Below are 22,691 nucleotides of genomic sequence, written 5' to 3' on the forward strand. Positions count from 1 at the left end.
CCTGATGATACAGTACATTGACAGGACGAGGCCTGATGATATACCACATTAACGGGATGAGGCCTGATGATACAGTACATTGACAGGACGAGGCCTGATGATACCGCACATTGACAGGACGAGGCCTGATGATACAGTACATTGACAAGGTGAGACCTGATGATACTGTATATTGAAAGGATGAGGCCTGATGACACAGTACATTGACAGGACGAGGCCTGATGATACCGCACATTGACAGGACGAGGCCTGATGATACAGTACATTGACAAGGTGAGACCTGATGATACTGTACATTGAAAGGATGAGGCCTGATGACACAGTACATTGACAAGGTGAGACCTGATGATACCGCACATTGACAGGACGAGGCCTGATGATGCAGTACATTGACAGGACGAGGCCTGATGATACCGCACATTGACAGGACGAGGCCTGATGATGCAGTACATTGACAAGGTGAGACCTGATGATACCGCACATTGACAGGATGAGGCCTGATGATGCAGTACATTGAAAGGACGAGGCCTGATGATACCGCACATTGACAGGACGAGGCCTGATGATGCAGTACATTGACAAGGTGAGACCTGATGATACCGCACATTGACAGGATGAGGCCTGATGATGCAGTACATTGAAAGGACGAGGCCTGATGATACCGCACATTGACAGCACAGTAACACCAGTCTTCTGCCACAAAATACTTTAGACTGCTGGGTATATGATTGCTCATACTGGAACAACTTCAATGACATCCAGACATCAAAGCAGTTCTCATGCCTGTAGTTAAGCCTTCTCACAGCAGTGTCCTTTAGAGAAAACATGAATAAACATTATTTTACAAGAAGTTGTGTGTCCTGAGTAGATCTTATGAAACTGAAATCTAATTCCCTTGCATCTTGATAGCTCTCTAAGAGGGCAGACTTCTATACTGATTCTGATGGGGTTTTTCAAATCAGATCTCTCTCTCTCTCTCTCTCCTGCAAACAGGGGCACTGGTATTTTAATGTATGCTACATAAATTATGTTCCACATTACAGAGCACGCCAATCATTCCATGTATTTATGTAAAGTAGATTGACAGGATGAGGCCTGATGATACAGTACACTGACAGGACGAGGCCTGATGGTATACCACATTAACAGGACGAGGCCTGATGATACCGCACATTGACAGGACGAGGCCTGATGATACCGCACATTGACAGGACGAGGCCTGATGATACAGCACATTGACAGGACGATGCCTGATGACACAGTACATTGACAAGGTGAGACCTGATGATACAGTACATTGACAGGATGAGGCCTGATGGTATACCACATTAACAGGACGAGGCCTGATGATACCGCACATTGACAGGACGAGGCCTGATGATACCGCACATTGACAGGACGAGGCCTGATGATACAGTACATTGACAAGGTGAGACCTGATGATAATGTACATTGAAAGGATGAGGCCTGATGACACAGTACATTGACAGGACGAGGCCTGATGATACCGCACATTGACAGGACGAGGAATGATGATACAGTACATTGACAGGATGAGGTCTGACGATACAGCACATTGACAGGACGATGCCTGATGACACAGTACATTGACAAGGTGAGACCTGATGATACAGTACATTGACAGGATGAGGCCTGATGACACAGTACATTGACAGGACGAGGCCTGATGATACCGCACATTGACAGGACGAGGCCTGATGATACCGTACATTGACAGGACGAGGCCTGATGATACAGTACATTGACAGGACGAGGCCTGATGATACCGCACATTGACAGGACGAGGCCTGATGATACCGTACATTGACAGGACGAGGCCTGATGATACAGTACATTGACAGGACGAGGCCTGATGATACTGTACATTGAAAGGATGAGGCCTGATGACACAGTACATTGACAGGACGAGGCCTGATGATACAGTACATTGACAGGATGAGGCCTGATGATACAGTACATTGAAAGGACGAGGCCTGATGGTACAGTACATTGACAGGACGAGGCCTGATGATGCAGTACATTGAAAGGACGAGGCCTGATGATACCGCACATTGCCAGCACAGTAACACCAGTCTTCTGCCACAATATACTTTAGACTGCTGGGTATATGATTGCTCATACTGGAACAACTTCAATGACATCCAGACATCAAAGCAGTTTTCATGCCTGTAGTTAAGCCTTCTCACAGCAGTGTCCTTTAGAGAAAACATGAATAAACATTATTTTACAAGAAGTTGTGTCCTGAGTAGATCTTATGAAACTGAAATCTAATTCCCTTGCATCTTGATAGCTCTCTAAGAGGGCAGACTTCTATACTGATTCTGATGGGGTTTTTCAAATCAGATCTCTCTCTCTCTCTCTCTCCTGCAAACAGGGGCACTGGTATTTTAATGTATGCTACATAAATTATGTTCCACATTACAGAGCACGCCAATCATTCCATGTATTTATGTAAAGTAGATGCATGGAGTCTCTCGGAGCGATTATGTTGTCACACACCCCAAAGAGCCAATCCAGTGTCTACATTATGTTGTCACACACCCCAAAGAGCCAATCCAGTGTCTACATTATGTTGTCACACACCCCAAAGAGCCAATCCAGTGTCTACATTATGTTGTCACACACCCCAAAGAGCCAATCCACTGTCTACATTATGTTGTCACACACCCCAAAGAGCCAATCCGCTGTCTACATTATGTTGTCACACACCCCAAAGAGCCAATCCAGTGTCTACGTTATGTTGTCACACACCCCAAAGAGCCAATCCACTGTCTACATTATGTTGTCACACACCCCAAAGAGCCAATCCACTGCCTACATTATGATGTCACACACCCCAAAGAGCCAATCCACTGTCTACATTATGTTGTCACACACCCCAAAGAGCCAAACCAACGTCTACATTATGTTGTCACACACCCCAAAAAGCCAATCCACTGTCTACATTATGTTGTCACACACCCTAAAGAGCCAATCAACTGGCTACATTATGTTGTCACACACCCCAAAGAGCCAATCCACTGTCTACATTATGTTGTCAAAGAGCCAATCCACTGTCTACATTATGTTGTCATGCACCCCAAAGAGCAAATCCACTGTCTACAGTATGTTGTCACACACCCCAAAGAGCCAATCCCATGTCTACATTATGTTGTCAAAGAGCCAATCCCATGTCTCCTTCTCACCACCCCCCCCTTAATGATTTAGATGCACTATTGTAAAGTGGCTGTTCCACTGGATGTCAGAAGGTGAATTCACCAATTTGTAAGTCGCTCTGGATAAGAGCGTCTGCTAAATGACTTAAATGTAAATGTAAATGTCTACATTATGTTGTCAAAGAGCCAATCCCATGTCTACATTATGTCGTCAAAGAGCCAATCCCATGTCTACATTATGTCGTCAAAGAGCCAATCCCATGTCTACATTATGTCGTCAAAGAGCCAATCCCATGTCACATTATGTTGTCAAAGAGCCAATCAAACGTCTACATTATGTTGTCAAAGAGCCAATCCCACGTCTACATTATGTCGTCAAAGAGCCAATCCAACGTCTACATTACGTTGTCAAAGAGCCAATCCCATGTCACATTATGTTGTCAAAGAGCCAATCCCATGTCTACCTTATGTTGTCAAAGAGCCAATCCAACGTCTACATTATGTTGTCAAGAGCCAATCCCATGTCTACCTTATTTTGTCAAATAGCCAATCCAACGTCTACATTATGTTGGGTCAGAGCCAATCCCATGTCTACATTATGTTGTCAAAGAGCCAATCCCAGGTCTATTTTATGTTGTCAAAGAGCAAATCCCATGTCTACCTTATGTTGTCAAAGAGCCAATCCAACGTCTACATTATGTTGTCAAAGAGCCAATCCCATGTCTACATTATGTTGTCAAAGAGCCAATCCCATGTCTACATTATGTTGTCAAAGAGCCAATCCCGTGTCCACATTATGTTGTCAAAGAGCCAATCCAACGTCTACATTAAGTTGTCAAAGAGCCAATCCCATGTCTAGGGATTTTTGTCAAATAGCCAATCCAACGTGTACATTATGTTGTCAAAGAGCCAATCCCATGTCTACATTATGTTGTCAAAGAGCCAATCCCATGTCTACATTATATTGTCAAAGAGCCAATCCCATGTCTACGTTATTTTGTCAAAGAGCCAATCCAACGTCTACATTATGTTGTCAAAGAGCCAATCCAACGTCTACATTATGTCGTCAAAGAGCCAATCCCATGTCTACATTATGTTGTCAAAGAGCCAATCCCATGTCTACATTTTTTTGTCAAAGAGCCAATCCAACGTCTACATTATGTTGTCAAAGAGCCAATCCAACGTCTACATTATGTCGTCAAAGAGCCAATCCAACGTCTACATTATGTTGTCAAAGAGCCAATCCAACGTCTACATTATGTTGCCAAAGAGCCAATCCAACGTCTACATTATGTCGTCAAAGAGCCAATCCCATGTCTACATTATGTCGTCAAAGAGCCAATCCAACGTCTACATTATGTTGTCAATGAGCCAATCCCATGTCTACATTATGTTGTCAAAGAGCCAATCCCATGTCTACATTATGTTGTCAAAGAGCCAATCCCATGTCTACGTTATTTTGTCAAAGATCCAATCCAACGTCTACATTATGTTGTCAAAGAGCCAATCCAACGTCTACATTATGTCGTCAAAGAGCCAATCCCATGTCTACATTATGTTGTCAAAGAGCCAATCCCATGTCTACATTATGTTGTCAAAGAGCCAATCCCACGTCTACATTATGTTGTCAAGGAGCCAATCCAACGTCTACATTATGTCGTCAAAGAGCCAATCCAACGTCTACATTATGTTGTCAAAGAGCCAATCCAACGTCTACATTATGTTGCCAAAGAGCCAATCCAACGTCTACATTATGTCGTCAAAGAGCCAATCCCATGTCTACATTATGTTGTCAAAGAGCCAATCCAACGTCTACATTATGTTGTCAATGAGCCAATGCAACGTCTACATTATGTCGTCAAAGAGCCAATCCCATGTCTACATTATGTTGTCAAAGAGTCAATCCCATGTCCACACAAGTATGTCAATTTTCACCTGCTCATACACAGTCGATCCCAAATGGCAACCTATTCCCTATACCGTGCACTGCTTGTGGGCAGTGTGCTATGCTTGCTGTTTGGGGTTTTAGGCTGGGTTTCTGTACAGCACTTTGAGATATCAGCTGATGTACGAAGGGCTACATAAATACGTTTGATTGAATAAGGTTTCATTCGGGACGCAGCAGTAGAAGGATTTCTAATGATCAATTAGCCTTTTTAAAATGGTAAACTTGGATTATCTAACACAACGTGCCATTGGAACACAGTAGTGATGATTGTTGATAATGGGCCTCTGTACGCCTATGTAGATATTCCATTAAAAATCAGTTTCCAGCTTCAATAGTCATTTACAACATTAACAATGTCTACACTGTATTTCTGATCAATTTGATGTTATTTTAATAGACAAAAAAAATAGCTTTTCTTTCAAAATCAAGGACATTTGTAAGTGACCCCAAACTTTTGAACGGTAGTGTATATATTGTATGAGTGTCAAAAAAAAAACTATCTTCTTTCTATAAAGCGAGTTGCATCCAACACTACTTATCACTTCTGCCTCTTTTTAAACCTACGCACTTGTGGTTGTGGCATAGACATCTCCTAATTCACTTCAACAATAAGGTCTTCATCCCGATCGTCACCATATTCCTTATATAGTGCATTACATTTGGTTCTGGGCAGTAGGTAGCTTAGCGGTTAGGAGCGTTGGGCCAGTAACCCGAAAAGTCTCTGGTTTGAATCCCCGAGCCGACTAGGTGAAGAATCTGTCAATGTGCCCTTGAGCAAGGCTCTAACTGCTCCTGTAAGTCACTCTGGATAAGAGTATCTGCTAAATGACTAACCTGTAGCTGATATAGATAGGTAATATGGTGTGAGCTCTGGTCAAAGTAGTTCACTGTAAAGGGTTTCATTTGGGATGGACCCTAAAGAACAGTTTGTATTACAGAATCGAATCTCCTTGACGTCTGGGCGGCCATCTTGTCCGTGTTTGTTTATTGTGTTCTCTAGAGAAAATGTCAGAGGTCAGGGAGTGTGGTTCATGTCACACAGAGGACCACTGGAGAGATCTAACATCAGATGAGAAGACATGGAGGCATCTGGGAGCTCTGAAGGAAGCCACTCCCCCCTTCACTTGTTTTCATTGTTGTGACCCGGGTTGTCTTTTGAATATGTTGGCGACCCATCAATAAAAAATAAATAAATACATGAATACATTTGTCTTGCCACAACCAAGGCTTTGCTTTAGCCGCGAACCCAGAGAGACTGGTTGGGACCCTTGGGATCTGACCCATTATTTGGGAAACAGCTTTGGTTTCTGTTTTGCATTCGTTCACACACAGAGAGCCATTCTCTTATGGTTCATGGCATCTGGAAAGCTCTACGTGAAAGTGGTATATAGATGTCAGGTTAGTTTAGCTATTTCCGCCGAATGGTGAACAGTCAGACTTTGGAAGGGTAAGTCGATCCCCAGTCGGTGCTTACAAAAGTTCCAACTAAAATGTAAAAGGGTTCATTGGCTGGCCACACAGGACAACCCTTGGAATAACCTTTTTTTGATTCCAGGTAGAACCCATTTCATTTCCATCTATAACCAGAGGGTTCTACATGGAACCCGAGAGGATTCTACCTGGAATCGAAAAGCGTTGTCCCATGGGGACAGCCGAATAACCCCTTTCGGGACCCTTCTATTCTAGGCTTCTAGAATAAGTATATAGCGGAGTGCAGTATTCGTAGCATACAATGAAAGCCCCAGATGTAGGGTCTTAATTTGACCTGTTTCTCACAGCAGGAAAAGAATCCTGCAGCAACAGGAAATGTGAATAATTGTGTGGATTATAATGAATGGATATTTTTGTACGGTTTGATGAAAGTTTGTTTTTAGGGCACACCCAGTCTTATATTTTAAAGTGGAAAATACACATTTTAGAAGCCATTTAAAAAAATTCTGCAGCAACCGGGTGGTCAAATCAAGAACCTACATCTGCTGATATTTCCCAGATCTGAGAGAACCAAGGTCAACTGACGCTGATACCTGTGACACATTGACTGGGGTAGCACACGTGCTCTCTTGAGGGTACGCTAGTTTCGCTATGAACTGTTGGACAGTGCGTGCTTGTGCCTGTTTCGTGCAGGTAGCACATCCTAACATGCGTGCATATGCCTCCGTGTGAGTGTGGTAAGTGTGTGTGTGTAAGACTCACTGTGATGGTTGATGGTATTGATGAGTCTGACTCCTACATGGGCGTGGTTATAGGTTACCAGGACGATGTCAAACAGTTCTTCACTCTCTGGGTACAGTTCTCTCAGACGGGCATTCACTGCCTCCAACGCCTGACGGAGGAGCAGACGAGAAAACAGAATTATGGGTAATGTAGTCAGCGTATGTGTTAGCGTTCACTGCCTCCAACACCTGATGGAAGAGCAGAGGAGATCACAGGATTATGGGCAATGTAGTCAATCAGTGTACATGTCATAGCATGCAAATCAATATCAACGTCTCCAAGGCCTGATGAGATAGCAGGGGAGAGCAAAGGATTATGGGTAATGTGATCAGTACACTTGTAATAGCATTCGGCATACAGATCACTAGTGAAAGCGTTCCATCTCGTTCAGACCCTGGAGAAAAAACCTTCTAAATCAATGTAACATCAGCCACTTTGTACCCATGGTTACGGATGCATGCTTTACCCATGTGATATGAGTCAATAAGCCACAACAAGTCACGGGATGTGTCTGTGTGTTACTGCGACAGTTCCTATTCATTTTTATGTCTCTCAAAGTCTTTGGGGAAATAGTTTTTTTTTCTTCACCTCTTACACCTCTAATATTCTTTTAGGACGACATTGATTGGAATTTTTATTTCAGTGATGGTACTTCCCTGATGGTACTTACCTGCTGGTACTTCCCTGATGGTACTTCCCTGATGGTACTTACCTGATGGTACTTATCTGATGGTACTTACCTGATGGTACTTCCCTGATGGTACTTACCTGATGGTACTTACCTGATGGTACTTACCTGATGGTACTTACCTGCTGGTACTTACCTGATGGTACTTACCTGATGGTACTTCCCTGATGGTACTTACCTGATGGTACTTACCTGATGGTACTTACCTGATGGTACTTATCTGATGGTACTTACCTGATGGTACTTACCTGCTGGTACTTATGATGGTACTTACCTCTTAAGGATACACTCCTTTTTCCCCCAAATCTTGCCTAAAATGACATACCCAAATCTTACTGCCTGTAGCTCAGCACCTGAAGCAAGGATATGTATTATCTTGCTACCGTTTAAGGGGAAACACTTTGCGGTTTATGGAAATGTGAAAGGATTGTAGGATACTATAACACAATAGATCTGGTAAAATACAATACAAATAACAGTTATATTTTTTCATACCATCATCTTTGAAATGCAAGAAAAAGGCCAAAATGTATTATTCCAGCCCAGGTACAATTTAGATTTTGGCCACTAGATGGCATCAGTGTATGTCCTCAGTACTCTACCACCCCAGTAATCTACCACCTCAGTGCTCTACCACCTCAGTGCTCTACCACCTCAGTGCTCTACCACCTCAGTGCTCTACCACCTCAGTGCTCTACCACCTCAGTACTCTACAACCTCAGTCCTCTACCACCTCAGTCCTCTACCACCTCAGTGCTCTACCACCTCAGTGCTCTACCACCTCAGTGCTCTACCACCTCAGTGCTCTACCACCTCAGTGCTCTACCACCTCAGTAATCTACAACCTCAGTACTCTACCCGAGTTTATGCATTTCAGTATCTCTGTAATTCCAGTGTATAGTCAAACGTTAAGCATCCATGAATCTTTGTTGTCTTTGTTGGATCATCTCTGTCTGTCCGTCTGTCCGTCTGTCCGCCTGTCTGTCCATTAACAGTCATATTCTTTAACTCAGACAGCATTGGCCCGGGTTTTGACTAAACTTGGGTGAAGGATAACATAGAGATAGAGATCCGACATTTTAGAAAATTACACTGAATGGCCCAAGGCGGGAGCTATGGTAATTAACTGTAATGTGTGAGTCACGCCAGAGAGGATGAGGCGAAGCGAGAGGCATAACTGGGCCCAACATATGTCTTCTCCAGCAGGTGGAGGTGTTCCTTTGGCACATGATGTGCAATACAGGGATTGCATTAGCGAATGATAATGTAGGGCTAATACATTCAGGGCTGCCAGCTGGCACCGGCAACAATCGCAGAGCTCACCGGGCTAATTAATCAAGCCTTCATATGGTCCAATTTTCAAACTCCAAAACAGAAAGAAATTATATATATATTTGCATTTCATCCTTCACAATCTTCCCGACGTTTGATGCTTCACACTTGTTATCAACCAGCATTTCCTCTCCGTTTCGAGTGAGCCCTGTCTCAGTAGGCTACGCCATAGACCCGTCTCAGTAGGCTACGCCATAGACCTGTCTCAGTAGGCTATGCCATAGACCTGTCTCAGTAGGCTACGCCATAGACCTGTCTCAGTAGGCTACACCATAGACCTGTCTCAGTAGGCTACACCATAGACCCGTCTCAGTAGGCTACGCCATAGACCCGTCTCAGTAGGCTACACCATAGACCTGTCTCAGTAGGCTACGCCATAGACCCGTCTCAGTAGGCTACACCATAGACCTGTCTCAGTAGGCTACGCCATAGACCTGTCTCAGTAGGCTACACCATAGACCTGTCTCAGTAGGCTACGCCATAGACCCGTCTCAGTAGGCTACATCATAGACCTGTCTCAGTAGGCTACGCCATAGACCTGTCTCAGTAGGCTACACCATAGACCTGTCTCAGTAGGCTACACCATAGACCTGTCTCAGTAGGCTACGCCATAGACCTGTCTCAGTAGGCTATGCCATACACCTGTCTCAGTAGGCTACGCCATAGACCTGTCTCAGTAGGCTACGCCACAGACCTGTCTCAGTAGGCTACGCCATAGATCCGTCTCAGTAGGCTACGCCACAGACCTGTCTCAGTAGGCTACACCATTGACCTGTCTCAGTAGGCTACACCATAGACCTGTCTCAGTAGGCTACGCCATAGACCCGTCTCAGTAGGCTACGCCATAGACCTGTCTCAGTAGGCTACACCATAGACCTGTCTCAGTAGGCTACGCCATAGACCTGTCTCAGTAGGCTACGCCATAGACCTGTCTCAGTAGGCTACGCCATAGACCTGTCTCAGTGGTCTACGCCATAGACCTGTCTCAGTAGGCTATGCCATACACCTGTCTCAGTAGGCTACACCATAGACCTGTCTCAGTAGGCTACGCCATAGACCTGTCTCAGTAGGCTACGCCATAGACCTGTCTCAGTAGGCTACGCCATAGACCTGTCTCAGTAGGCTACACCATAGACCTGTCTCAGTAGGCTACACCATACACCTGTCTCAGTAGGCTACACCATAGACCTGTCTCAGTAGGCTACTACACCATAGACCTGTCTCAGTAGGCTACGCCATACACCTGTCTCAGTAGGCTACGCCATAGACCTGTCTCAGTAGGCTACGCCATAGACCTGTCTCAGTAGGCTACGCCATAGACCTGTCTCAGTAGGCTACGCCATAGACCTGTCTCAGTAGGCTATGCCACAGACCTGTCTCAGTAGGCTACGCCACAGACCTGTCTCAGTAGGCTACGCCATAGACCTGTCTCAGTAGGCTACGCCATAGACCTGTCTCAGTAGGCTACGCCATAGACCTGTCTCAGTAGGCTACGCCATAGACCTGTCTCAGTAGGCTACGCCATAGACCTGTCTCAGTAGGCTACGCCATTGACCTGTCTCAGTAGGCTATGCCATACACCTGTCTCAGTAGGCTACGCCATACACCAGTCTCAGTAGGCTACGCCATTGACCCGTCTCAGTAGGCTACGCCATACACCTGTCTCAGTAGGCTATGCCATAGACCTGTCTCAGTAGGCTACGCCATTGACCTGTCTCAGTAGGCTACGCCATTGACCTGTCTCAGTAGGCTACGCCATAGACCTGTCTCAGTAGGCTACGCCATTGACCTGTCTCAGTAGGCTATGCCATACACCTGTCTCAGTAGGCTATGCCATACACCTGTCTCAGTAGGCTACGCCATTGACCTGTCTCAGTAGGCTACGCCATTGACCTGTCTCAGTAGGCTATGCCATACACCTGTCTCAGTAGGCTACGCCATACACCAGTCTCAGTAGGCTACGCCATTGACCCGTCTCAGTAGGCTACGCCATACACCTGTCTCAGTAGGCTATGCCATACACCTGTCTCAGTAGGCTATGCCATACACCTGTCTCAGTAGGCTACGCCATTGACCTGTCTCAGTAGGCTACGCCATAGACCTGTCTCAGTAGGCTACGCCATTGACCTGTCTCAGTAGGCTATGCCATACACCTGTCTCAGTAGGCTATGCCATACACCTGTCTCAGTAGGCTACGCCATTGACCTGTCTCAGTAGGCTATGCCATAGACCTGTCTCAGTAGGCTATGCCATAGACCTGTCTCAGTAGGCTATGCCATTGACCTGTCTCAGTAGGCTATGCCATACACCTGTCTCAGTAGGCTATGCCATAGACCTGTCTCAGTAGGCTACGCCATACACCTGTCTCAGTAGGCTATGCCATTGACCTGTCTCAGTAGGCTATGCCATAGACCCGTCTCAGTAGGCTACACCATACACCTGTCTCAGTAGGCTACGCCATTGACCTGTCTCAGTAGGCTATGCCATAGACCCGTCTCAGTAGGCTACACCATACACCTGTCTCAGTAGGCTATGCCATACACCTGTCTCAGTAGGCTATGCCATAGACCCGTCTCAGTAGGCTACGCCATACACCTGTCTCAGTAGGCTATGCCATACACCCGTCTCAAGGGAGTCAGGCACCCTAAAAATTCAGAGTTCAATATCGGCACGTACATTTGAATTCAGAATTTTACGTACACCTTAGCCAAATACATTTAAACTCAGTTTTTCACAATTCCTGACATTTAATCTTAGTAAAATGTCCATGTCTTAGGTCAGTTAGGAACACCAATTTATTTTAAGAATGTGAAATGTCAGAATAACAGTAGAGGGAATGATTTCAGTTTTTATTTCTTTCATCACATTCCCAGTGGGTCAGAAGTTTACATACACTCAAGTTGTATTTGGCAACATTGCCTTTCAATTGTTTAAATTGAATCAAACGTTTCGGGTAGCCTTCCACAAGCTTACCTCAATAAGATGTGTGAATTTTGGCCAATTCCTCCTGACAGAGCTGGTGTATCTGAGTCAGACTTGTAGGCCTCCTTGCTCGCACACGCTTTTTCAGTTCTTCCCACAAATGCTCAATAGGATTGAGGTCAAAGCTTTGTGATGGACACTCCAATAAGGAGTTTGTTGTCCTTAAGCCATTTTGCCACATCTTTGGAAGTATGCTTGGGGTCATTGTCCATTTGGAAGACCAATTTGCGACCAACCTTTAACTTCCTGCCTGATGACTTGAGATGTTGCTTCAATATAGCCACATAATCCCCCCCCTCCCCTCTCAAGATGCCATCTATTTTGCGAAATGCACCAGTCCTTCTTGCAACAAAGCACGATTTGCCTTCTCGGGTTAAGGGAAACTCCATTCTTCAGCCATGTGGCCACCATGCTGCATCAGGCTACAGGTGATCATGCTTCAGCCATGTGGCCACCGTACTGCATCAGGCTACAGGTGATCATGCTTCAGCCATGTGGCCACCGTGCTGCATCAGGCTACAGGTGATCATGCTTCAGCCATGTGGCCACCATGCTGCATCAGGCTACAGGTGATAATGCTTCAGCCATGTGGCCACCGTGCTGCATCAGGCTACAGGTGATCATGCTTCAGCCATGTGGCCACCGTACTGCATCAGGCTACAGGTGATCATGCTTCAGCCATGTGGCCACCGTACTGCATCAGGCTACAGGTGATCATGCTTCAGCCATGTGGCCACCGTACTGCATCAGGCTACAGGTGATCATGCTTCAGCCATGTGGCCACCGTGCTGCATCAGGCTACAGGTGATCATGCTTCAGCCATGTGGCCACCGTGCTGCATCAGGCTACAGGTGATCATGCTTCAGCCATGTGGCCACCATGCTGCATCAGGCTACAGGTGATAATGCTTCAGCCATGTGGCCACCGTGTTGCATCAGACAGGTGATAATGCTTCAGCCATGTGGCCACCATGCTGCATCAGGCTACAGGTGATAATGCTTCAGCCATGTGGCCACCATGCTGCATCAGGCTACAGGTGATCATGCTTCAGTCATGTGGCCACCATGCTGCATCAGGCTACAGGTGATAATGCTTCAGCCATGTGGCCACCGTGCTGCATCAGGCTACAGGTGATCATGCTTCAGCCATGTGGCCACCGTGCTGCATGAGACTACAGGTGATAATGCTTCAGCCATGTGGCCACCATGCTGCATCAGACAGGTGATAATGCTTGAGCCATGTGGCCACCTTGCTGCATCAGACAGGTGATAATGCTTCAGCCATGTGGCCACCATGCTGCATCAGACAGGTGATAATGCTTCAGCCATGTGGCCACCATGCTGCATCAGGCTACAGGTGATAATGCTTCAGCCATGTGGCCACCGTGTTGCATCAGACAGGTGATAATGCTTCAGCCATGTGGCCACCGTGCTGCATCAGGCTACAGGTGATAATGCTTCAGCCATGTGGCCACCATGCTGCATCAGAGGGGTGATAATGCTTCAGCCATGTGGCCACCATGCTGCATCAGACAGGTGATAATGCTTCAGCCATGTGTGGCCACCATGCTGCATCAGACAGGTGATAATGCTTCAGCCATGTGTGGCCACCATGCTCCATCAGGCTACAGGTGATCATGCTTCAGCCATGTGGCCACCATGCTGCATCAGACAGGTGATAATGCTTCAGCCATGTGGCCACCATGCTGCATCAGACAGGTGACAATGCTTATGGCTAATATAGCACCCCTGCCTGATTAATAGGGATCATGTACAGGCCCTAAAGATATTGCTTTACATCAATGTGCTATTGGCCTAATTTCTGGTGAGGAATATTATATTGTCAATTGTTTAATATAGTCTATATAATATACTCTATATGTCATCATAAAATCTGTGTTAATATTAGATTTGGTTATAATATAAGGTACTTTCCCAGATTGATAACGAAACATGAAATCCCCCACGACATGTATCCTGTTTCCTTGTTCATCATTGAGTCCATATATGGTACGGAAGTGTTTGTGTGTGTCGTCTCAGTGTGTTTGTATGACCCTAACCTTGATGAAGGAGAAGGCTGGTCCAGGGGTGAAGGGTAGTGTGTTTGTATGACTCTGACCTTGATGAAGGAGAAGGCTGGTCCAGGGGCGAAGGGTAGTGTGTTTGTATGACTCTAACCTTGATGAAGGAGAAGGCTGGTCCAGGGGCGAAGGGTAGTGTGTTTGTATGACTCTAACCTTGATGAAGGAGAAGGCTGGTCCAGGGGCGAAGGGTAGTGTGTTTGTATAACTCTGACCTTGATGAAGGAGAAGGCTGGTCCAGGGGCGAAGGGTAGTGTGTTTGTATGACTCTAACCTTGATGAAGGAGAAGGCTGGTCCAGGGGCGAAGGGTAGTGTGTTTGTATGACTCTAAACTTGATGAAGGAGAAGGATGGTCCAGGGGCGAAGGGTAGTGTGTTTGTATGACTCTAACCTTGATGAAGGAGAAGGCTGGTCCAGGGGCGAAGGGTAGTGTGTTTGTATGACTCTAACCTTGACGAAGGAGAAGGCTGGTCCAGGGGTGAAGGGTAGTGTGTTTGTATGACTCTAACCTTGATGAAGGAGAAGGATGGTCCAGGGGCGAAGGGTAGTGTGTTTGTATGACTCTAACCTTGATGAAGGAGAAGGCTGGTCCAGGGGCGAAGGGTAGTGTGTTTGTATGACTCTAACCTTGATAAAGGAGAAGGCTGGTCCAGGGGCGAAGGGTAGTGTGTTTGTATGACTCTAACCTTGATGAAGGAGAAGGCTGGTCCAGGGGCGAAGGGTAGTGTGTTTGTATGACCCTAACCTTGATAAAGGAGAAGGCTGGTCCAGGGGTGAAGGGTAGTGTGTTTGTATGACTCTAACCTTGATGAAGGAGAAGGCTGGTCCAGGGGCGAAGGGTAGTGTGTTTGTATGACTATAACTTTGATGAAGGAGAAGGCTGGTCCAGGGGCGAAGGGTAGTGTGTTTGTATGACCCTAACCTTGATGAAGGAGAAGGCTGGTCCAGGGGTGAAGGGTAGTGTGTTTGTATGACTCTAACCTTGATGAAGGAGAAGGCTGGTCCAGGGGCGAAGGGTAGTGTGTTTGTATGACTCTAACCTTGATGAAGGAGAAGGCTGGTCCAGGGGTGAAGGGTAGTGTGTTTGTATGACTCTAACCTTGATGAAGGAGAAGGATGGTCCCGGTGTGAAGGGTAGTGTGTTTGTATGACTCTAACCTTGATGAAGGAGAAGGCTGGTCCAGGGGCGAAGGGTAGTGTGTTTGTATGACTCTAACCTTGATGAAGGAGAAGGCTGGTCCAGGGGCGAAGGGTAGTGTGTTTGTATAACTCTAACCTTGATGAAGGAGAAGGATGGTCCAGGGGCGAAGGGTAGTGTGTTTGTATGACTCTAACCTTGATGAAGGAGAAGGCTGGTCCAGGGGCGAAGGGTAGTGTGTTTGTATGACTCTAACCTTGATGAAGGAGAAGGCTGGTCCAGGGGCGAAGGGTAGTGTGTTTGTATGACTCTAACCTTGATGAAGGAGAAGGCTGGTCCAGGGGCGAAGGGTAGTGTGTTTGTATGACTCTAACCTTGACGAAGGAGAAGGATGGTCCAGGGCGAAGGGTAGTGTGTTTGTATGACTCTAACCTTGATGAAGGAGAAGGCTGGTCCCGGTGTGAAGGGTAGTGTGTTTGTATGACTCTAACCTTGATGAAGGAGAAGGCTGGTCCCGGTGTGAAGGGTAGTGTGTTTGTATGACTCTAACCTTGATGAAGGAGAAGGCTGGTCCCGGTGTGAAGGGTAGTGTGTTTGTATGACTCTAAACTTGACGAAGGAGAAGGCTGGTCCAGGGGTGAAGGGTAGTGTGTTTGTATGACTCTAACCTTGATGAAGGAGAAGGATGGTCCAGGGGCGAAGGGTAGTGTGTTTGTATGACTCTAACCTTGATGAAGGAGAAGGATGGTCCAGGGGCGAAGGGTAGTGTGTTTGTATGACTCTAACCTTGATGAAGGAGAAGGCTGGTCCAGGGGCGAAGGGTAGTGTGTTTGTATGACTCTAACCTTGATGAAGGAGAAGGCTGGTCCAGGGGCGAAGGGTAGTGTGTTTGTATGACTCTAACCTTGATGAAGGAGAAGGCTGGTCCAGGGGCGAAGGGTAGTGTGTTTGTATGACTCTAACCTTGACGAAGGAGAAGGATGGTCCAGGGGCGAAGGGTAGTGTGTTTGTATGACTCTAACCTTGATGAAGGAGAAGGCTGGTCCCGGTGTGAAGGGTAGTGTGTTTGTATGACTCTAACCTTGATGAAGGAGAAGGCTGGTCCCGGTGTGAAGGGTAGTGTGTTTGTATGACTCTAACCTTGATGAAGGAGAAGGCTGGTCCTGGGGCGAAGGGTAGTGTGTTTGTATGACTCTAACCTTGATGAAGGAGAAGGATGGTCCAGGGGCGAAGGGTAGTGTGTTTGTATGACTCTAACCTTGATGAAGGAGAAGGCTGGTCCAGGGGCGAAGGGTAGTGTGTTTGTATGACTCTAACCTTGATAAAGGAGAAGGCTGGTCCAGGGGTGAAGGGTAGTGTGTTTGTGTGACTCTAACCTTGATGAAGGAGAAGGCTGGTCCAGGGGAGAAGGGTAGTGTGTTTGTATGACTCTAACCTTGATGAAGGAGAAGGCTGGTCCAGGGGCGAAGGGTAGTGTGTTTGTATGACTCTAATCTTGATGAAGGAGAAGGCTGGTCCAGGGGCGAAGGGTAGTGTGTTTGTATGACTCTAATCTTGATGAAGGAGAAGGCTGGTCCAGGGGCGAAGGGTAGTGTGTTTGTATGACTCTAACCTTGACGAAGGAGAAGGCTGGTCCTGGGGCGAAGGGTTCGCTCTCGTGCTCCACCTGATACCTTAGGTACTCCTCTACCCCCTTCTGCTCATACACCTTCTGCTCCGTCTCAGTACGGAACAGGACCCGGGATGACACCGCAATGGTCACGGCATTCTCAGGCTTGGGCTGCAGAGACGCGAGAGGGGGGAATGGAAAGATAGAAAGATAGTTGTGAAGGGTTGAGAATGAGAGAGAGATTGGATGTGTAGAGATGAAAAGGAATAGGGAACGCAGATGGGAAGGAAGAAGGGTTGAGAAGGGTTGGGTAATGGAATGATGAAGTGAGAAAGCAGATGGGACAGGAAGAAGGGTTGGGTAATGGAATGATGAAGAGAGAAAGCAGATGGAACAGGAAGAAGGGTTGAGAAGGGTTGGGTAATGGAATGATGAAGAGAGAAAGCAGATGGGACAGGAAGAAGGGTTGGGTAATGGAATGATGAAGAGAGAAAGCAGATGGAACAGGAAGAAGGGTTGAGAAGGGTTGGGTAATGGAATGATGAAGTGAGAAAGCAGATGGGACAGGAAGAAGGGTTGGGTAATGGAATGATGAAGTGAGAAAGCAGATGGGACAGGAAGAAGGGTTGGGTAATGGAATGATGAAGAGAGAATGCAGATGGAACAGGAAGAAGGGTTGAGAAGGGTTGGGTAATGGAATGATGAAGTGAGAAAGCAGATGGGACAGGAAGAAGGGTTGGGTAATGGAATGATGAAGAGAGAAAGCAGATGGGACAGGAAGAAGGGTTGAGAAGGGTTGGGTAATGGAATGATGAAGTGAGAAAGCAGATGGGACAGGAAGAAGGGTTGGGTAATGGAATGATGAAGAGAGAAAGCAGATGGGACAGGAAGAAGGGTTGGGTAATGGAATGATGAAGAGAGAAAGAAGATGGGACAGGAAGAAGGGTTGGGTAATGGAATGATGAAGAGAGAAAGCAGATGGGACAGGAAGAAAGGATGAGAAGGGTTGGGTAATGGAGACAAAGAGAGAAATTAGTTTTGACAGAATGGGAGGTAGAGAAAGAGGGGGATAGATTAGACTGTGAAGATATCGAACTAACCACATACAACACAGGTCTGTGAAATGAACCCAGTTAAGGACATCAGTGTATTCTGGGAGGAGTTAGATATATTAGTAGTTGATGCATGTTCAAGATGGCCTCCATTAAGCAGTACATGATACCTATTCCCAACCTCTGACACGTAGACACACACACACAGTAACCAGACACTCATACACGCATGGACACACACACACCGAAGGCAGCAGGTGATTCATGGAGAGGAGATGAAATAGGAGAACCCTCACAAAACATCATGCTGGAACAGCCCTTCACCTAGTCTCCACATAGCTAACAGCCCTTCACCTAGTCTCCACGTAGCTAACAGCCCTTCATCTAGTCTCCACATAGCTAACAGCCCTTCACCTAGTCTCCACGTAGCTAACAGCCCTTCATCTAGTCTCCACATAGATAACAGCCCTTCACCTAGTCTCCAAGTAGCTAACAGCCCTTCACCTAGTCTCCATGTAGCTAACAGCCTTTCACCTAGTCACCACATAGCTAAAAGCCCTTCACCTAGTCTCCACGTAGCTAACAGCCCTTCATCTAGTCTCCACATAGCTAACAGCCCTTCACCTTGTCTCCACATAGCTAACAGCCCTTCACCTAGTCTCCATGTAGCTAACAGCCTTTCACCTAGTCACCACATAGCTAAAAGCCCTTCACCTAGTCTCCACGTAGCTAACAGCCCTTCACCTAGTCTCCACATAGCTAATAGCCCTTCACCTAGTCTCCACATAGCTAACAGCCCTTCATCTAGTCTCCACATAGCTAACAGCCCTTCACCTTGTCTCCACATAGCTAACAGCCCTTCACCTAGTCTCCAAGTAGCTAACAGCCCTTCACCTAGTCTCCACGTAGCTAACAGCCCTTCACCTTGTCTCCACGTAGCTAACAGCCCTTCACCTAGTCTCCACGTAGCTAACAGCCCTTCACCTAGTCTCCACATAGCTAACAGCCCTTCACCTAGTCTCCACGTAGCTAACAGCCCTTCACCTAGTCTCCACGTAGCTAACAGCCCTTCACCTCGTCTCCACGTAGCTAAGAGCCCTTCACCTAGTCTCCAAGTAGATAACAGCCCTTCACCTTGTATCCAAGTAGATACCAGCCCTTCACCTAGTCGCCATGTAGCTAACAGCCCTTCACCGAGTCTCCAAGTAGCTAACAGCCCTTCACCTAGTCTCCATGGAGCTAACAGCCCTTCACCTAGTCTCCATGGAGCTAACAGCCCTTGGCCTAGTCTCCAAGTAGCTCACAGCCCTTCACCTACTCCCCATGTAGCTAACAGCCCTTCACCTAGTCTCCAAGTAGCTAACAGCCCTTCATCTATTCTCCACGTAGCTAACAGCCCTTCACCTAGTCTCCACGTAGCTAACAGCCCTTCACCTAGTCTCAACGTCGCTGATAACCCTTCACTTAGTCTCCATGTAGCTAACAGCCCTTCACCTAGTCTCCACATAGCTAACCGCCCTTCACCTAGTCTCCACGTAGCTAACAGCCCTTCACCTAGTCTCCACATAGCTAACAGCCCTTCACCTAGTCTCAACGTCGCTGATAACCCTTCACTTAGTCTCCATGTAGCTAACAGCCCTTCACCTAGTCTCCACATAGCTAACAGCCCTTCACCTAGTCTCAACGTCGCTGATAACCCTTCACTTAGTCTCCATGTAGCTAACAGCCCTTCACCTAGTCTCAACGTCGCTGATAACCCTTCACTTAGTCTCCATGTAGCTAACAGCCTTTCACCTTGTCTCAACGTCGCTGATAACCCTTCACTTAGTCTCCATGTAGCTAACAGCCCTTCACCTAGTCTCCACATAGCTAACAGCCCTTCACCTAGTCTCCACGTAGCTAACAGCCCTTCACCTAGTCTCCACATAGCTAACAGCCCTTCACCTAGTCTCCACGTAGCTAACAGCCCTTCACCTAGTCTCCACATAGCTAACAGCCCTTCACCTAGTCTCCACGTAGCTAACAGCCCTTCACCTAGTCTCCACATAGCTAACAGCCCTTCACCTAGTCTCCACATAGCTAACAGCCCTTCACCTAGTCTCCATGTAGCTAACAGCCCTTCACCTTGTCTCAACGTAGCTGATAACCCTTCACTTAGTCTCCATATAGCTAACAGCCCTTCACTTAGTCTCCATGTAGCTAACAGCCCTTCACCTAGTCTCCACATAGCTAACAGCCCTTCACCTAGTCTCCACATAGCTAACAGCCCTTCACCTTGTCTCCACATATCTAACAGCCTTTCACCTAGTCTCCACGTAGCTAACAGCCCTTCCCCTTGTCTCCACATAGCTAACAGCCATTCACCTAGTCTCCACATAGCTAACAGCCATTCACCTAGTCTCCACGTAGCTAACAGCCCTTCACCTAGTCTCCACATAGCTAACAGCCCTTCACCTAGTCTCCAAGTAGCTAACAGCCCTTCATCTAGTCTACAAGTAGCTAACATCCCTTCACCTAGTCTCAATGTAGCTAACAGGTCTTCACCTAGTTTCCACATAGCTAACAGCCCTTCACCTAGTCTCCAAGTAGCTAACAGCCCTTCATCTAGTCTACAAGTAGCTAACAGCCCTTCCCCTTGTCTCCACATAGCTAACAGCCCTTCACCTAGTCTCCACATAGCTAACAGCCATTCACCTAGTCTCCACGTAGCTAACAGCCCTACATCTAGTCTCCACGTAGCTAACAGCCCTTCACCTAGTCTCCACGTAGCTAACAGCCCTTCACCTAGTCTCCACATAGATAACAGCCCTTCACCTAGTCTCCACATAGCTAAAAGCCCTTCACCTAGTCTCCACATAGCTAACAGCCCTTCATCTAGTCTCTACATAGCTAACAGCCCTTCATCTAGTCTCTACATAGCTAACAGCCATTCACCTAGTCTCCACGTAGCTAACAGCCCTTCACCTAGTCTCCACATAGCTAACAGCCCTTCCCCTAGTCTCCAAGTAGCTAACAGCCCTTCACCTAGTCTCCAAGTAGCTAACAGCCCTTCATCTAGTCTACAAGTAGCTAACATCCCTTCACCTAGTCTCAATGTAGCTAACAGGTCTTCACCTAGTTTCCATGTATCTAACAGCCCTTCACCTGGTCTCCACGTAGCTAACAGCCCTTCACCTCGTCTCCACGTAGCTAACTGCCCTTCATCGAGTCTCCACATAGCTAACAGCCCTTCACCTTGTCTCCACGTAGCTAACAGCCCTTCACCTCGTCTCCACATAGCTAACAGCCCTTCACCTAGTCTCCACGTAGCTAACAGCCCTTCACCTAGTCTCCACATAGCTAACAGCCCTTCACCTAGTCTCCAAGTAGATAACAGCCCTTCACCTAGTCTCCAAGTAGCTAACAGCCTTTCATCGAGTCTCCACATAGCTAACAGCCTTTCACCTAGTCTCCACGTAGCTAACAGCCCTTCACCTCGTCTCCACATATCTAACAGCCCTTCACCTAGTCTCCACATAGCTAACAGCCTTTCACCTAGTCTCCACGTAGCTAACAGCCCTTCACCTAGTCTCCACGTAGCTAACAGCCCTTCACCTCGTCTCCACATATCTAACAGCCCTTCACCTAGTCTCCACGTAGCTAACAGCCCTTCACCTCGTCTCCACGTAGCTAACAGCCCTTCACCTAGTCTCCACATAGCTAACAGCCCTTCACCTCGTCTCCACGTAGCTAACAGCCCTTCACCTAGTCTCTGCGTATCTAAGAGCACCAATGTTCTGAAAATGTTCCTTATAGTTTATTTTCAGTTATGAACATTGTTACCTAACCGTCCATTTGTCTACCACTTAATGTAGCAATTATCTAATTTCATTCTTTGAACCTTCAGGTAAGGAGCATTGCACCCAAACATTACATTTGTCTATTTCAATGTTTGTTTCCGAATACACTCCCACTCAAAATAATAGCTTTATGTAGGCCAAACATTGTAATTTAATTAACAGGTAGGCTGTTACAGCAAAAGTAAATTATTATTTTTGTTTGCATTGAATCCATCATTGATTTCAACAATGTATGTTAAGGAGATACAGTATAATATACTGCATAAGATACTGTATAATATACTGTATACAATACTGTATAATAAACAGTATATGATAATGTATAAGATACTGTAAGATACCGTATAATGTACTGTATAATAAACTGTATAAAATACTGTATAATATACTGAATAATTAACAGTATATGATACTGTACATGATACTATATACGATACTGTACAATGTACTCTATAAGATACCGTATTATATACTGTTTAAGATACTCTATACTATACTGTATAAGATACTGTATAATAAACTGTATAAAATAATGTATGAAATGGTGTATAATAAACAGCATACGATACTGTATAAGATACTGTACAATATCCGTATAGTATACTGTATAATATGCTGTATAATGTACTGTA

General features: G+C 46.3%; 1 protein-coding gene across 1 annotated transcript in view; it reads right to left on the bottom strand.

Moving 5' to 3' along the window:
* Positions 1-7,317: 7,317 nt before the first annotated feature.
* The window catches only part of LOC135533593 (cytosolic 5'-nucleotidase 1A-like), a gene marked incomplete at both ends in the record, with an annotated part of 51,551 nt that continues 36,177 nt past the window's right edge, over positions 7,318-22,691 (bottom strand). The window contains 2 exons of the mRNA XM_064960882.1: positions 7,318-7,447; positions 17,172-17,339. Of these exons, the coding sequence (XP_064816954.1) occupies positions 7,318-7,447; positions 17,172-17,339 (298 nt within the window). The remainder of the gene's footprint in view (positions 7,448-17,171; positions 17,340-22,691) is intronic.

The sequence above is a fragment of the Oncorhynchus masou genome, unplaced genomic scaffold (genome assembly GCF_036934945.1).
Source record: "Oncorhynchus masou masou isolate Uvic2021 unplaced genomic scaffold, UVic_Omas_1.1 unplaced_scaffold_2489, whole genome shotgun sequence".
NCBI classification, from domain to species: Eukaryota; Metazoa; Chordata; class Actinopteri; order Salmoniformes; family Salmonidae; genus Oncorhynchus; species Oncorhynchus masou.